General features: G+C 34.6%; 1 protein-coding gene across 1 annotated transcript in view; it reads right to left on the bottom strand.

Moving 5' to 3' along the window:
• cldn15b (claudin 15b) overlaps positions 1-18,420 on the bottom strand; it is an 89,297-nt gene that overhangs the window by 43,594 nt on the left and 27,283 nt on the right. The window contains exons 2-3 of the mRNA XM_058775098.1: positions 14,098-14,157; positions 13,236-13,400 (exon numbers count right to left, since the gene is read on the bottom strand). Coding sequence (XP_058631081.1) covers positions 13,236-13,400; positions 14,098-14,157 — 225 coding nt within the window. The remainder of the gene's footprint in view (positions 1-13,235; positions 13,401-14,097; positions 14,158-18,420) is intronic.

Raw genomic sequence — 18,420 nt, forward strand, 5'->3', positions numbered from 1 at the left:
AAATTGACAGGTACAAGAAAATTAGTGGAAAAAGTAAACACACACAAAGTAAGATGTAGAGAGATATCATGGAAAATAAAGAGTTTGAAAAGGAAAATGGAAGTGAAGGTGCAGAATGGAGCACCTTTTAATTATTTTGCATGGCCCCAGCCTAAGGTTTTAAACCTTTTTTTAAAAGTGATGGCCATACAGGAGAAAAAAAAATATATACATTCATTAGCTAACAAAATATTGAATGTAAGTTATTTTGTCCAGTTACCAGCGTGACACTAAAACAGGTAGTAGTAATTGGTATGTTATGGGAATTTTTAATGCATTGCCATAAATTGTACTAATCTCATATAACATTTTTAATATATATGTGTGTTAATCATTAATTAATAACTAAACATATGATGATGATGTACATGTGCTGTGCATGAGGTGTGCATGTGTTATGAGGTGAAGTCTTTTCAACAATGTATCTTCTTGGATGGTATAAACAACAGGTGCTGGGAGAGTGGGGTATCACTCTGCTCACAGCTATTTTTCCTCTGTGAATAGATTGATAATTTCTGCAGAAATTAAAAGCAAGACAAAGACAAACTTTGTTTGGTCTTTTCATTTTCAGTCTTCACAATTTCATTAAATCAGATTTTCCACGACAGGTACTTTTTACTTAAGTAAATGTCATAGCCAATACTTCTTTACTTTAACTTAAGTAAAAAAGTGTACCCAGTACTTCTACATTTACCAAAGTATTTTTAAACATGAGTATCTGTACTTCTACTTGAGTGAAGGATGTGTGTACTTTTGCCATCTCTGCTGGGGGTGCGGTGTTAAAAATAAATAAATTAAAATTTTGCAACAAAAATGAATAAAACTCATTTGATTAATTTGTATATTCATTAAAATTAATAGAAAAAAAGAAGCCTAAGCCTACAATGACAATAAGTAGTAAAACATGAATTAAGTTGAATCAAATTGATTGTGAAAGTCGTTTCAACTTAAACTGACTTAGGAAGTCGTTTGTTGCCATGACTTTTTGATCATATTATACCTGTAACATGTCTGTGCCGTAGGCTACCCAAATCAAGAATTAACAACCATTTCTACAGCCATTGCAAAGATACAGCAAAGAAAGATAGAGAGCGTCTATTTACCTCAGCAACCAATCTCGCATTCTCGCATCTGCAGCGCTTATTTTGATCTTTAACGTTAGATCCTATTCTTGGAACAAAATTAATGCTTAAGGTTGATTCAGTATTACTCTTAATGGGAAAAAAAATTAAAAATCCCACACACAACCTCAGCAATACTACAATGACAAAGTAGCTTATATTAAACAACAAAACCTTTATTAACAGAACGAATAAGACATAGCCTACCTGCGTTGTAACAAATAAAAAGGTTTTTGGATTTTCTCCTTACTTCAAACGAATGCTTAGTTTGGCTCATTATTATTATTATTATTATTATTATTAATAATAATAATAATAAAAGTCTATACAATAAAACAGTACAATGACAAATTCACTTATATTAAACTTTGAACTTTTATTAACAATATGAATAAGAAGAATGTTTTATTTTTATTTTTATTTTTAATGAAAACACAGCAACAATAAAGACGAACTTGCTTATATTAAATGAAGAAATTAAACTTTTATTAACAAAAGTAGCGCTTTTGGTAGTGTCTCTCGCATCACCCTCGTCACGTGACCCAAACAAAACCCCTAACAAAAACCTCTGCAGACCACTAGATTTAAATAGAAACATGATTTGGCCTTCTTTTTTTTTTAGCAGTGAGGGTAGCTCACTAGTCAATGTTCAACACGTTCATTATATCGGCCATTAACACAATGGATACTCATTCCTGTTACTAAATAGTTTTTTTCTTTAAAAAAATTAAGTTAAACCACTATTTTTTAAATTAAGTTTGGTCTATAATATATCCCATTATTTAATAAATTGCATCAAAGAAAATTTATACACTTGAGGTTTGAGTCGCCTTTAAAATGAAAAAATGCGTTTGTGTACTTCAGAAAAATACACCTTGTGTAGATAAATAGTGATTTTTTTAATGATAAAAATAATATTTTTTGACCATGAAACCAACAATTTCTTTAAAATAAACACCTGCCTGAGGGAAAAATTAAGGAATTTGTTAACATATTTTTAAACATGTTTTCAAAAGACATTAGTTTTGGTAACAGGACTGAGAAAAATGCATCCATCTACCACTTAAAAATTGTGTAGAAAATTAAATAAAATGACCTAAGATGGACCGATACATATTTTGAATAGTAAAATATGTGTATTATTCAGTCTTTTTTAAAATTTATTTTTTTGAGAAGAGTTTTGGAAGCAAATGGCACCTATATTAGGTGGAATGGCCCGGGTATATATGCTTTTATCAGTGTTTTTTGATAAAGGTGACTCACTCAACATAACAAAAAGCTTTACTATGGAAGCATATTATATCTCGTTTTGCTCTCGCTGTTCTTTGATGGCACATGTGATCGCAAGGCGGCTTTAGCGCTGATCAAATTCGGACAAATTTTCTAACCAGAATGCATTGCTTTTGTCAGGCGGCAGCCAATCTTTGTGGCGCCGCATGAAGTCGAACAAGTCTATATACTATAGGAAGATGAATGGGTCTGTATTACTTACTTTTAAAGAAAGCGTAATGGTCAACTTGGATTACGTGTGCCTTAAAGGTGCAGTATGTAAGATTGACAGCTAGCGGTTGAAATGGGTACTGCAAAAACAAAGGCATTCCGCCCCGGAACGCACATTTCAGGGTAGAATTACTGGCTATAGCATTATTTTTCATGTTATATAACATGATTCCTTGACAGAAATATCCTGTGTTTTCCGACAACTGGAAGTGGGCAGGATCATACAGATTAAAGGTGCAGTATGTAATATTGCCAGCAAATTGCCATGTACGAATACCATAGGAATGAATGAGAAGTGCCGTAAGATGAATCTGTCACAAAATGTCAGCGACTTCTCTTATAAAACAGCATTTTTTTCATGGTAAACTCTAAAAGTACTGGTTAGTGTAAAACATGTTGGAGATTAGCCGATAGGCTGTCGATTCATTAAATGATGAGCTGTTTCCTATAAAAAGCTTTGTATTCAGTGTAGTGAAGCCTCTCCTCCATTGACATCCATTAAAAAAACGGCTTTGGTCTCCTTTCCCATGTACTGCCAAAGCAAAATTGTTAGCATTAGCCGTTATGCTTTATTTGGCTAAAGGTCGCAGGTTACTGGTGGCTCACTGGTGGCAGAGTCGGCGGCCCTCTGGCGGACGCCACCCGCGGTTCACCAGCGTTTTGCTCATCGTTATTCCAGCGGACCACCAGCGGCAGCCACCACTTTAAATTCACAGTAACTACCATAACCATGGTCTTACTACAACATAAACCTACTGTATAGTAACCACAAACTTCACCATGGTTTCAAAAACTATGGTTACCACAGTTTTACTCAAGCATTACTAAAATATTACTTTAGTAGAACCATGATATCAAAACCTTAGTTTGAGAAAAACAAAAAAAAAACCTGATTACTACAGTTATGGTTACTAGTTTTACCATAGTAAAAACATGGTTAACTGTTGTAAGGGTACACTGCTTTTCACAATCAAAGCAGCTTTAGAAAATTTCAAGGTTTCAAAAAAAAAAAAAAGCCAACAGCCTGAGGTGACTGTGACTCAATGGGGAGAATCTTCTGGCAAAAAAATAATGTCTATATGTCAATAACTCTAAGATAATACAAGTTATGTGTTCAAAGTCATGTTCAGTTAAAGGGACAACCATTAAAGGGTAGGTTCGGGGAATTTAAATCCACTTTATACTGTCACAAAGTCTGTAATACGTAAATAAACAATATTCGGATAATGCAAAACATTATTTTGCTGACAAATAAATGGGAATATCTCATGGAACTCAGAGAAAGATTAAACATTGTTCGTTCACATATATTACCATCATAGTAACAATACAAAGTGGGTTGAAAATCACTCAACGTATGCTTTAAGGCAATGATTACAATACATAACATTTGTCTGGTTGGTATGTTCATCTGTAGTTGCCATCATCTGGAGTCTTCATGGGTGTTGGCATCATCTGAAGTAACCACAAGTAAGGCTGGATCCAAGCTGTAGTAACATTGGGATGGGCAACCTGAGAGATAGAAACAGGAAAACAAAAGGAGAAGAATTAGCATAGATGCTGTTCATATTATTTCAGGCAAAAGATGATCATGCGCATTTATTAGTAGAGTACAAGGTTATGAGTTGTTATGTGAATGCTCGGCCAAAAGATGTATTTTTAATCTAGAGTTAAACAGAGAGAGAGTGTGTCTGAGCCTCAAACATTATCAGAAGGCTATTTGAGAGTTTAAGAGTAAAATGCGAAAAAGCTCTGCCTCTTTTACTGGACTTTGATATTCTGGGTACTATCAATAGTCCAGAGTTTTGTGACATTGTTTAGCTTACTTTGCTATAATTTGGTTAAATCGCAATCTGATTTTATTCTATATCCCTTAGTAAGCATATAATGTGTCCTCAGTATTCAGGGAACAGACACAGTCTACACTCTAAAAAGTAGTTTTATAGTCCATTCAAATAAAATGTTTTAATTGGTCAAACATTTAGAAGACTACAGCAAGTTATGTCAATTAAAATTTAACCATTTACTCCATGTGTTTTACATGTTACCTGAAATAAGATTTATTATTTGGGCATCATAAGAAATTGCAGGGGGAACTAAAACATATATTTTTTATAGTTTAACAAAATTATTAGAAATGATTAACTGGTGTTTATCAATCACTAAAAACACAATGTACAACACATAATAGCCATTATTTAATAACAATCTCCATTTATAACATTTGTCATACAGACTAAACATACAGGCTTAAAGAAAAAAAAGTCAGCTACATCTCGGATGGCCTAAGGGTCAGTAAATTAACAGCAAATTTTCATTTTTGAGTGAACTATCCCTTTAAAGCTCCAGCTGACAAACATTACACCTGTAATACAACTGCAAAATTCAGTTTAAACTTTAAAGAACTAAGAAAAACCTAAACAAGCTAAACAAAATGTTAGCAAACAAACATTTACAAATATTACTACTGTTCTCATCTTTAAAATGAGGCAGAAGTCACAAAAAAAAAAAAAAAAAAATGAACCAGATCTTACAGTATATAAAATCAAGTCAAGTCACCTTTATTTATAATGCACTTTATACAATACTGATCGTGTCAAAGCAGCTTTACAGTCAAACAGGAAAATAGTTTGTTAATAATGCAAGAGGACATTAACAAATCATTTTTCCAGTTAAAGTCAGTTCATTGATGATTCAATGAAATCATCATTCAGTTCAGCTCTCTTCCAATAGTGTCTATGCAATCAGCCAAGCGTCCCCAAATAAGCAAGCCAAAGGCGACAGCGGCAAGGACTCAAAACTCTATTGGTGACAGAAACTGAGTAGAAAACCTTGGGAGAAACCAGGCTCAGTCGAGGGGCAGTTCTCCTCTGGCCAGACGAAACCAGCATGGCATGGTTTAATTCCTGCACAGGTCAGATTGAGCAGAGGACTTGTCTGGTTCTCGTGGTCTTGTCTCGATTGCCAACGAGGTCTTCACTGGGGATCTGTCTCTGGAGCTCATCTAGCTGACATGGTCTCCGCTGACATTCAAGGCTGTAGAGGTCGTCTCTAGGTGCTGATCCAACATCTGATCTGGATACGGACTGGATCTGGTTGGCTATGGTGACCTCGGAATAAGAATGAAACAGACTAATATTAACATAGATGCCACTGAGCACAATAAAGCACATTTTAATTGTAGTAAACACTCTAAACATTTACACATTACCTGGAATGAAAACAATAAACTCCTAGTCTTGAAGGTACACACAGTATGTAGTTGCAGTGGAGCGGTCTGGTGTTTGGTGCCTTGAAAGAACTGACTGGGTTGCATCTGAAATCTTGCAGTGATGACAAAGCAGCAATGAAACCTTTGACCACACCCTGATGGAGAAAGAAAAGTACACTTTAAGTTAAAAAAATTAAATGATGCCTTTTAAATCACTTACAATGTATCAATATCAGTTAATTAAGTCAATTTGTGACGAAACAGAAGTTGAAACAATTTTTTTTTTTACATAAATCCATCCATTGCACAACAGGGAGCATTGATGCTGACTGGATTTGTAATAGAACATGTACATTTCATATTATAGGGCTAAGTTACTTTAAATAGCCTAAAATAATATCAAAATTTAACGGTCCTGCCTGTTGTTGATAAATACCAATGGTGACGTTTTACAAATTGATTGATCAGTTGTCCCAGTGTTTACTGAGCCACGGTCTTTCCCTGTGCAGGAACTCGTGTACACTATCTAGTGATTCACTACCTAGGGAACTGACTGAGACACTTTAAACGACCTCGTGAAACGATTCAGTTCTCTTACGAAGCGCCATTCACGTGACAAGAATTCATTATAGTAACACAGCTTTTGACATTGTGTTTTATGGATTAAACAAGGTGAGAGCACGTTCCCTTAACTTAAACTTCCCTCAGACATAACGTATCATACAACGCTTATTCAATGTTTTTATTTATGTTGTACGCTTGTGTATAAATATATACATTTTAAATAAAACATTTACACCTTTATAATATACATTTTAGAAATGCAGTATCACGTTAAGTACAAATATTTATTCAGTGCCACTTGACTTACTTGATGCCTGAACTTGACATACACTGTCTTATATCCACTTTTTAACAACTCATAAAACACTTTCTAAAGGTCCACTCAAAAAAATTAGATATGTTGCATGATTTTCTCGTAAAATTTAGTCTAAAAAATAACATTTATTTAGTGCAACTCACCTGACTCGTGAACTTGACAAGATGGCGGCGCTGTTTCTCCCGCGAAGTCACTCAGGCTCGTGCACGTGCAGAATGATCTCAGTGTTGGCTGGATTTGTTTTTATTAGTTTAGTCAACATTTAGCATTCTGAATGTTGACTGGATTTGAAAATAACTCATTTAAAATATATTTGTGAAGACTTAATATGTCTTCTCAACTAAGCACAAGCAATAAAAAGAGTTCAACTTAAATATTTGGTAACACTTTATTTTGATAGTCCACTTTAGACATTCTACTAACAGTAAGAAACGTTGCAACTACACGTCAACTAGCAGTCATTAGAGTATTAGTAGACTCTCTGCTTAATAACTTCTAACACTTTATTTTGATGGGTCCACAACATACAACATACTGACTATCAGAAACTTTACAAGTATATGTCAACTTATTCTACTAACCCTAAACCTACCCTACTGAGTTAGTAGACATGTAATTGATAATTAATGAGAATTAGTTGACACGTAGTTACAAAGTTACTTATAGTTAGTAGAATGTCTAAAGTGGACTATCAAAATAAAGTGTAACCAAATATGTTTGCCCTTTCAGCATTTTGTTAATTGGATTTTTTACAGTGTACATATGCCGCAGTATTATTGAAGTGGGAGGAACATCATAACTAATTTACACAACTGTTAAAAAGTCTGGGGTCAGTAGGATTTTTACATCTTTGAAAGAAGTCTCTTATACTCACAACTCAAAAAACAGTTAAAACAATAACATTGTGAAATGATATTACAATTCAAGAGAACTGTTTTATTTTTTTAATATGTTAAAATTGTAATGTATTGCTGTGATCAAAGCTGAATTTAACATCATTACTCCAGTCTTCAGTGTCACATGATCCTTCAAAAATAAATCTGATTTGCTGCTCAAGAAACATTTCTGATTATTAACAATATTAAAAAAAGATGTGCTGATAAACATTTTATTGTAAACTTTTTTTTTTCCAGGATTCATTGTTAAATAGACTCCAGACCTTTAAATGGTATTGTACAATACTGTTCTAAAGTTTACAGTCAGTGAGGTTTTTTAATAAATTCATTTTTATTCAGCAAGGATGCATTAAATTGATGAGAAGTGAGAGTAAATATTTTTGTTTCAAATAAAAACTGTTCATTTTAAACTTTGTTCATTAAGGAATCCTGAATAATACACACAAAACAAAATACAAATCAGGAATATTTTCTGAGCAGCAAACCAGCATATTAGAATGATTTCTGAATAATCATCATGTAAAACTGAAGAGTAATGATGCTGAAAATTCATTTTTGATCACAGAAATAAAATACATTTTAACATCACTCACTCATGTTTGGATGTCAAAACCTTCTTAAAATAACTTCAATAAAGAATTGTAATTGCATATATGAAGTGATTTAATGAGCTTTCTCATGCAGCTTACCTGTTTCCCACATCTCTGTCAGCAGCTTCCTTCAGAAATTTAGATATCTTGGAGCTTCTCTTCTGTTCTCTTCTCTTCTTTACAAAGCTATTAAAATCTCCTAACTACACATAAATATGTGATGAAAAGTCAAAACTTTGATAAATCAGAGCTCAATATACAGAGTTAGCATACATCGTCTGAAAACAGTTGAGATGCTAACGGACTTTTTCGAAGACACTAAACAGTCTTTATGAAGTAAATATTCAACAGAAGCGTATCAATTACAAGAAAGAAAAGTGTCAGGAACAGTTGTATGTAATATTTGTATGATTTTAGGGACTAAACTCACCTGAAAACGGTGAAAACAGCAGCAAGAGACGCAGTGTTGCAGCTGTCAGTTGGAGAGTTGCCGCCCCGTTTCCATAGTAACTCCCTCGCTGCAGCGTTTGAATGAGACTCAGAGCGCGCGTCCATCAAAACACGTCACAGTCACGCACCATTTAAATAAACATCAATATACAGAACATAAACAACAACAAAATTTTGTATTTAATTTTTAATTTTAATCGTTTTGTAGTTATATGACCCATTCATACATAGGTGTAAACTGCAACCTACACATGATAGTGGGACAAAGGAGCACTTTTATTTTTATAAAATTTTTATAGATTTTTTTTAAATTATTTTTTATTAGATTTTGTATTGTTGTTTTTACGATCATTCAAACTATTTATTTCATTTAAAAATGTGCTTGCAGTTTTTATACTAAACTTTTGTTAATAATTAACTCTCACTATTTTTATTCAGTGCTTCAGTTTCCTTTTAACTGTAAAAATGTAATGTAAAACATAAATGTAAAATATATATATATATATATATATATATATATATATATATATATATATAATTTATAAAACAAAGATGTCATGTAAGAGCTCAGTAGAAACACAGACCCTCCACTTGCCACTGGTGAGCGGAGGCCCAGCCGCGGCAAACCGCTAGTGGCATGCCACCCAAAAAACGCTGGCTGACCGACAACATTTTTAGATTGGTCGGCTCACCGATGGTGTGCCGATGGTGGTCCGACCGTATTAAGCCGCTGAATTTGTGCCGCCCAAAAATCGCTGGTGGACCGCCAGGTCATTGTTTGCTGGGTGACTTCCGGTAGACTTTCGCAAAGAATCAATAACAACAGCAAAGTCCCTCTAGAGTGGATTATTTCTTATAACAAGCAAAATATTTTTGCTGCATAATTCAGACAGGTTTATTGCAAATGCAAATTCATTCTCTGCCAGCAAGAGGTGCTTTTGGAGTGGCAAAGATAGAGGTTTCCCTGGTAACGGATGTACACAAAGCTGCATTGAGCTCACAAAACGCTGCTTTATCAGGTATTACATGCAAGATGAAATGAAAATGACATTGAACATTTTCAACTGACTGTCCACATTTGAAGACAGTCAGTTTCCTTCAGAGATACAGTGATATAAAAACACCCGTGCCACGTTTCGATAACGTGGCACGAAACGTGCATTGCTCATGTTTATTCAACAATGTCAAAGCCTTTTGAAATCTATTTGTGGTGGTTTTGATATTGTGCAGGGCTCCACAAATAAATAAATGCATGGGAAACACATCTCACAGCACAACAACATGAGCCCAACTTCAGTCTACTCATCACTTTAACTTGAACTGCGTTTGTAGTCGGCGCCACTAGCCAGACCAATAAACAAACACAGACCGGAAGCTTTGGTCCAGGCGGCTGCGCACGATGAAACGATCTATGTTTATGCGGCGGCATACTCTTTGTACAACCCAAAAATTCCACATTTTTCATAAAAAATCAACTATATATCTAATACATCATTCAGTAGTTGATGTTGATGTCTTAACAGCTTTACGATTGTTCTGTAGGTTAGAGAATCATAAAAAATCTTTAAATCAATGGAAAATAGTCTACCATTTGGTACAGTTAACATACATTTTGCTTTGTGTATATGATATGTATACTGCTGTCTACATAAAGATTTGTCTTTTAAGGACAATAAAGTTAAGTAAGGTAATTTCCCAAATAAGAATTTTAATTATGTTGTCCATTTCCAATAGACCAGTATCACAATCCAAAAACAAGACCATTATATACAGGTGCATCTCAATAAATTAGAATGTCGTGGAAAAGTTTATTTCAGTAATTCAACTCAAATTGTGAAACTTGTGTATTAAATAAATTCAATGCACACAGACTGAAGTAGTTTAAGTCTTTGGTTCTTTTAATTGTGATGATTTTGGCTCACATTTAACAAAACCCCACCAATTCACAATCTCAACAAATTAGAATATGGTGACATGCCAATCAGCTAATCAACTCAAAACATCTGCAAAAGTTTCCTGAGTCTTCAAAATGGTCTCTCAGTTTGGTTCACTAGGCTACACAATCATGGGGAAGACTGCTGATCTGACAGTTGTCCAGAAGACAATCATTGACACCCTTCACAAGAAGGGTAAGGCACAAACATTCATTGCCAAAGAAACTGGCTGTTCACAGAATGCTGTATCCAAGCATGTTAACAGAAAGTTGAGTGGAAGGAAAAAGTGTGGAAGAAAAAGATGCACAACCAACCGAGAGAACCGCAGCCTTATGAGGATTGTCAAGCAAAATTGATTCAAGAATTTGGGTGAACTTCACAAGGAATGGACTGAGGCTGGGGTCAAGGCATCAAGAGCCACCACACACAGACGTGTCAAGGAATTTGGCTACAGTTGTCGTATTCCTCTTGTTAAGCCACTCCTGAACCACAGACAGCGTCAGAGGCATCTTACCTGGGCTAAGGAGAAGAAGAACTGGACTGTTGCCCAGTGGTCCAAAGTCCTCTTTTCAGATGAGAGCAAGTTTTGTATTTCATTTGGAAACCAAGGTCCTAGAGTCTGGAGGAAGGGTGGAGAAGCTTGAAGTCCAGTGTTAAGTTTCCACAGTCTGTGATGATTTGGAGTGCAATGTCATCTGCTGGTGTTGGTCCATTGTGTTTTTTGAAAACCAAAGTCACTGCACCCATTTACCAAAACATTTTGGAGCACTTCATGCTTCCTTCTGCTGACCAGCTTTTTAAAGATGCTGATTTCATTTTCCAGCAGGATTTGGCACCTGCCCACACTGCCAAAAGCACGAAAGGTTGATTAAATGACCATGGTGTTGGTGTGCTTGAGTGGCCAGCAAACTCACCAGACCTGAACCCCATAGAGAATCTATGGGGTATTGTCAAGAGGAAAATGAGAAACAAGAGACCAAAAAATGCAGATGAGCTGAAGGCCACTGTCAAAGAAACCTGGGCTTCCATACCACCTCAGCAGTGCCACAAATTGATGACCTCCATGCCACGCCGAATTGAGGCAGTAATTAAAGCAAAAGGAGCCCCTACCAAGTATTGCGTACATATACAGTAAATGAACATACTTTCCAGAAGGCCAACAGGCCAACAATTCACTAAAAATGTTTTTTTATTGGTCTTATGAAGTATTCTAATTTGTTGAGATAGTGAATTGGTGGGTTTTTGTTAAATGTGAGCCAAAATCATCACAATTAAAAGAACCAAAGACTTAAACTACTTCAGTCTGTGTGCATTGAATTTATTTAATACACGAGTTTCACAATTTGAGTTGAATTACTGAAATAAATGAACTTTTCCACGACATTTTAATTTATTGAGATGCACCTGTAATTTATAGTGACAAACTTGTAAAACAATTAAAAAAGAAACAGAAATTTGGGACCAAAATAGGTTAGTATAATTAAAACTGAAAAATAAATGAAAAATGTTTTCCGACTCCTCTTTACAAAAACAGCATAGGGCGAGAACCCTTCTTTGAACTTACTAATAAAATCATTACATGCATAATATCTACGAATTATTTTAAAATGAGATTCTTTGACTTTATTAGGAATTACATATTTATTCACATGTATTTTGAAGTAAAAGAGAGGGATAATCGCGGCGGCATAATCGAATTTCCTGCGAAAACCTACCAGTACCACTCAAATTAGAAAACATTATTATAAGCTTACCGTTGTGATTCGGGCTAAGGTAAGGAGATAGTTTAATTTTGGATAATTTTTAACCAAAAAAGTTATGGACTGCAGCTTTAACAATGAATAATATTTTTAAAAATCAACAATAAACTAGTATTTTTAAATAGATTATCATTTACCTAACAAATGCTATATAAAAATGCTTTTTTCACTGTTAGTTGAAAATCTAATGAATACCCAGCGAAAACAAATTTAATCCAGTTGTAAAGCATTAACCAGCTCTTTTTGTAAAAAAAAAGAAAAAAAAAGAAAACTCTGACATTACCCAAGTAACGGCAATTAGGACTTCTATTGTGAACTCTAATCTTCTAAATATACAGTGTATATATGTGTATATATATATATATATTGAATTTCAGCAGTGGCAGGTACACGGTCACTCTCATATGCATGCACGCACCGTCACGATCTAATGCCAGTGTTACGGAAGGAAACTCACACAGAGGATTAGAACAGGTAAATGTTTATTAAGCACTGCGGTAACAGAGCTCGACATTAATGCTTGTCTGGGTCAAGTGGATTTTTTCAAGGAGCAAGTGATAGAGAATTTTTCTTGCCTGGCTGAGCAACTAAATTATATATATATATCTAACTGGGAACTTAACTATGAAACGTTACGTTTCATAGAGAAATTTTATGTAATTCCTTAAATAAAAATTTTTGATGACCACAACTATGGTTTGCTGTTTTTCGTTGCCCTGTTTTCATCAATGGTTCTGTGTGCTCTGTGTAGTGTACCATGCCATGAGAAAAAGTATGACAACTAACCCCAACCTTCCCTATATAACAGGTAGGCCTACTAAGACAGTAATGATGTCATTTGGTGATGTTCTTACCTTGCAGTATGAAGAAGACACCTCCAGCCCCAGCGATCCGACCCTTCATTACGTAATTCTCCCCTCCTATTTTGGAGCACTGCATACCCACTAGAGTTGCCAGTAGTCCGAATGTGCCCAGGACAATGGATGTGATCATTAAGGCACGGCATGCTTGGATATAACCTGAGAAATGAGAAGGAATAGTTACAAAAAGTTGCTGAGGGGGTTGGTGGTTTTTTTGGGAGGTTCCTAAAATATTTTTTTCCTTGTTCACAAAATGTTTTCTCTTGTTCACAGATGTTGTGACAAACCCAAACCATATTTCTGCTTACAGTGTATAACACATTATTATTATTATTATTATTAGGCCTATTAATAACCAAGATCTTGGGCCTCATTTATAAAATGTTGTGCGGAAACCATCCTAAATTTGATCTTACGATCATCTCTTAAATATGCATACATGTGATTCATAGAATGAACGTACAGAAAACGCACGTACGTGTCTCTTTCAGATGTGAAATCTATGAATCGCAAATGCTCTTGAACTAGCTCGCAAATGCATGATTTCAGCTCTCTGCCTTGTAAATGACTCCTAATTAATGTCATTACCATATAAAAGATCACCAGTCATCATCCAAATTCTTTAATTTAGAACAGTTTACATTTTCAAAAACCTGCAGTAGGCTACTCCAACAAGAAAAAGTGCGTACATCTGCTTAGACCCTGACGTGACGCTAAGCACTTTTCCACATTAAAGGCAGTTTTTAATGTTGTTTTTGCTAAATCTTCTGAACTTTCCCGTATAGCCTAAGTATTTAGTTAGAAAATGTTAAATATATTGAAATAAAGTTTTTCTTTATTTCTCATGCTGTCGTACCGGACAAGGCTAGTAAAGACGGGAATTCCCGGCAGTTGTGGACTCCAGTGGAGTCAGTGGGGCATTCAAACAGCGACAGCAGCATCCATATTGCAAATATCTGTTGTTGTTGTTGTTTTCCCATCATATACATATAGTATGGTATTCACACGATCAACTGTCTATAGCGCTTTCAATCCCGCGTTCAAGGGGTAAACTGGAGTGTGCTCCCACACAAGTTTCTCTGCACCCTTTGATGTGTGAACGAGTTTAAGATTAGTTTACCAAGGGATTAAGGATATTTGGAAATATTCTGTAATCAGTGATTCATTTCCCATCTCCTGTTAACTGTAGGGTCAAGGGATCGACGTCATCGTGAACGAGTGTGAGACTCCAGCTGAAAGAAAGCTTGCTAGCAGGGATGGTAAGATTCACCGATTCGCATCAGCGCATCGCCATAAAAGTTAAGGATGCGATGTATCGATTTTTAAAAAAAAAGTGTGCATTGGATACAAGTTGGCATTTGTATCACGATGCATCCTTTCTAACATATTTGCATCGGGAAAAAAAAGTTTATTTAATTATTAAAATGAATGTCATATTTCCACTATGACCACTAGATGACAGAAGAGGATCCTTCATTGTCTGATTTACCATTTACACTCGTAATATAGCTCTTTTCATGTTTTGCTTTTGGATTTATATTTAGACATTATGAAATCACTATTATAACATTTATTTATTTATTTTTTTTTTGTCAAGGTTTATCATTGTTTTGTACTGAAGCATGAAGTAGCAAGAGTTTTCAAATAACTCATCAGATCTTGCTTCTTGAATCACACAAATCTGTTGTGCTGCTGAGAGGTTTGTGATTGTAGCTCCATGTACCTTCGCTTTTTATCGAATCTCTACCTTACTTTCACTCTCTTTTGTCTAAAGTGATAATATATAACTTAATTCCCACCATATTTCTGATGTTATCTTTCAAACTAATCTAACTAATTTGATTGTTCGCTTTTAAAACCGCGAGTGCAGCTTAGCCTGTTAGCTTGTCACTCGCGGTTCCATTTGCGTTTCTATTTGCGCCTATTATTGTTTTCTTTTTTTTTCTCTCTCCATTTTTCACGTGCTAGTAGTTGTATCCTGTAGCTAACGGTCAGTCTGGAGGTGTTGGGCCTCTTCTTGGTTCTGGAAAAAATGGCTGAGCTAAGAATGTGTATTGCCACCTTATGTTTGTTTGATCTGTATGTTATATGTTAATGCCTAGTCAGGTGGGTCTTCCTGGTTGTGGAAAAAGTGGCTGAGTGATGGGTGATGTGGTGGCTCCTTAAGAGGACCAATGTTTGTTTGATTTGTATGGCATATGTTATTGTCTAGACACCAATTTGTTCCTACGGGCTTGTCTACATCCGCCTCTGAATAAGGAAGATTGTCAGGACATCTGCTTTTCCAGGTATGGATCAAGAAAGGTGTCGTGTCTGAGGGTAGTTCTTTGTTTTTGGGGGGATAGAAGGCATCCAAACACGTGTCTAATGTCAAACCCTAAATGGTTCAGTTCTGCTTGATCTATAGGCTAAATGTTGATAGCTAAGACATCACTGTTTTGATTGTGTGAAAACTGAAAGATAGAATTAAAGAATTCACCAATTGATGAAAATTTCTATATGCGTCTGGAAAAGGTGCTATGTCTGGGCAAGTTTTTCTTTATCATCTCATCGTGTGTATGCTAACACCTCTGTAGGATCAGAACAACCTAATCTGTAGGTTGAATAGATAAACTTATGAGAAGCAGTCTTAAGTTAAAATTATTCAAACCACCAACTATCCATTTACTTCTGACAGTGAAGGTGATTGTGGGGTCTAACTGACAGCGGACGACAGTATCCTCTTTGTGCTTGTGTTAATGACTTTACAGCATTCGCTCATATAGATGTGCACAGAATCATGCTTTAGTTCAGTTCAGTTCATTTTATTTATAAAGCCCAATAAAACAACAATGGTTGACCATTGTGCTAAACAACATTGTTTAAATGAAAAGTACATAGCATGATATGACAAGACAAACAAATGAACATTTTAAATAAGCCCTGTTTTAGACAATGAACACACACATACACACACGTAATGGTTTTATAATGTGCAAACTGTACACCAACCTTACACATAAACCTAACCCTTACAGAAAACTTTGTGTGTTTTAAGATTTTCAAAAAACTTTGTTCTGTATGATTTATAAGCTTTGTTTCCTCATGGGGACAAAAAGGACATGGATTTTGGATATTGCCATCTTTGTCCCCATAACGTAGGGTATACCTGAACCACACACACAAAATCTGAGTATACTAAATTTTAAGTACGAGCAAAATCGTATATGTTGTTTACTTTTTTTGTTGTTATTTAAGAAATGATTTCATTTTAATGTAGCCCGTAGATAGTATGTGTACTGTAAAATAACATATACATTTCACTTAAAACTTCTCAGTAAAACAATTACACCTACGGTTTTAAACATGTTTAAAAAGTTTTAAACACATTGTGTGCTACTAAAACAAGTCATGCTGTCTATTGTCTTTAAATTAAACTTTAGTTTTATTCTTTAATTTCTTTAAAATAGCCTGATGATAATGCACCCAAGTGCTTTTCTCACACGAGTAGAAAACTCTTTGGATGTGTTTGTGAAAAACACAATTTTTTTACTTCAGAAAAGTTTTTTTTTTTTTTCTATTTTTTATTTTTTTTTAAATGTATGACTGAACCTTTCTCATTTGACAGACTTATGTTTTCAAATTATTTATTATTTCAAATTATGTTTAACAGCCACAGGGAATACATGTTGTTTTCTAACGTTCATGAAAACTTTATTGGTGTAAATTTCTCACCTAGAACACAAAACTTGGTTTACTAAACACTAAATGGTTTACTAAAAGATTAAAGCACTAGCATCTGTGATTTTCAAAATGAAAGATATATAAAATATAAGGATGTTTCAACTATTATCATCATTTCCTTTTGACCCTAATAAACTGGTAATGAATTTACTATGACAATCGATACAAAGTAGGCTACAGTTCTCATACTATGCGTGTAAATAGCTGTGGTAAAACATTTATGAGTATTTTGCATGCCAACAGATTTTGTCAGGGACGAGTCTCATCTAAGAATCACAGTGTTTTGTAAATTACATTTTTTTTCTTTTCTTTGTTTTACATTACTAGATTTTATCAATATTATCATATTATCAAGATTTCAGATGGCCGTTCACAATTTGTTTGTTGCACTGTGTATGTTTTTAGGTGAAGACACCTCTTTGTGAGCTGTCATCATAACAGGAATAAATGAAAATTAAGAAATTAAGTAACAGTCTTTTCTTTTTGAGAAATTTCTTTTAGTGCAACTTTGTGTCTGTCCATGATGTGCGAACACACGAAACATCAACACGAAAATTAAGTCTTGCTGTTTTACCCTTAAAACTATTACAATTGAAACAAATCAAACTATTGCACTGAAAGCTGCACATTCATTTAAGTTTGAGCATGTTAAAATTTCCACACTCTTGTATTGATAAATTTAATCCATAACCTTTCATACACTCAAGAGACCAAATCTCTAAGAAAGCGTGTATAGCAAGACAAGAAAATGTTTATAATGCATATAGAATTCGGAAAATCTGTTTCATAAACAATTGTGAAAGGATAACTGAATTTAGTCATCTTGCTCAGATAGCAGATGACACAATTCATATTTCGTATGTTTGGCTGTATTTGTTTTAAGACTCCTCTGGAAGCTCATGCTAATCCTTGCATGGGAAAGAGAGCATAACGAGCACATACTTATTCATTTAAGAAAATGATTGAACATTTGACTGAACTTTTTATTATTTTGACAAACCTCCATTTCAAATTATTTCCCTCAAGGTGTTTATCCACAGAATCTTTTTCAACACAACGACATTAAACATTAAAGAATGTCATCAGTCACTGTCACCATCTTCTTTGACTCAAATAAAGCAACATCTCAGGTGTACGTAAGCATCTACAATGTGTGCATGTGCTAAACATCTTTGTTTCTCCACTTCTGTCATATTTATTTGATGTAATGCAAACATATTTTGAGAACTACGATGTTCCACGCTTTTGTAAATGTTATAGAAATAATTCAAACATAATCTATACATAGGAATTATCTTTGCATAAAGCAAATTGACTAAAATCATTGAATTACAAAATGCAAAAATGTATACATCATTTAAGAAAAATTGCTATAATGCATACAGAATACAGAAATCCTCCTCTTGATCTATTGTGACTGACATTTTACTAAGTTAGACGATCAGGATTATGGACG

This window comes from Onychostoma macrolepis, chromosome 05, assembly GCF_012432095.1.
Source record: "Onychostoma macrolepis isolate SWU-2019 chromosome 05, ASM1243209v1, whole genome shotgun sequence".
Lineage (NCBI taxonomy): Eukaryota > Metazoa > Chordata > Actinopteri > Cypriniformes > Cyprinidae > Onychostoma > Onychostoma macrolepis.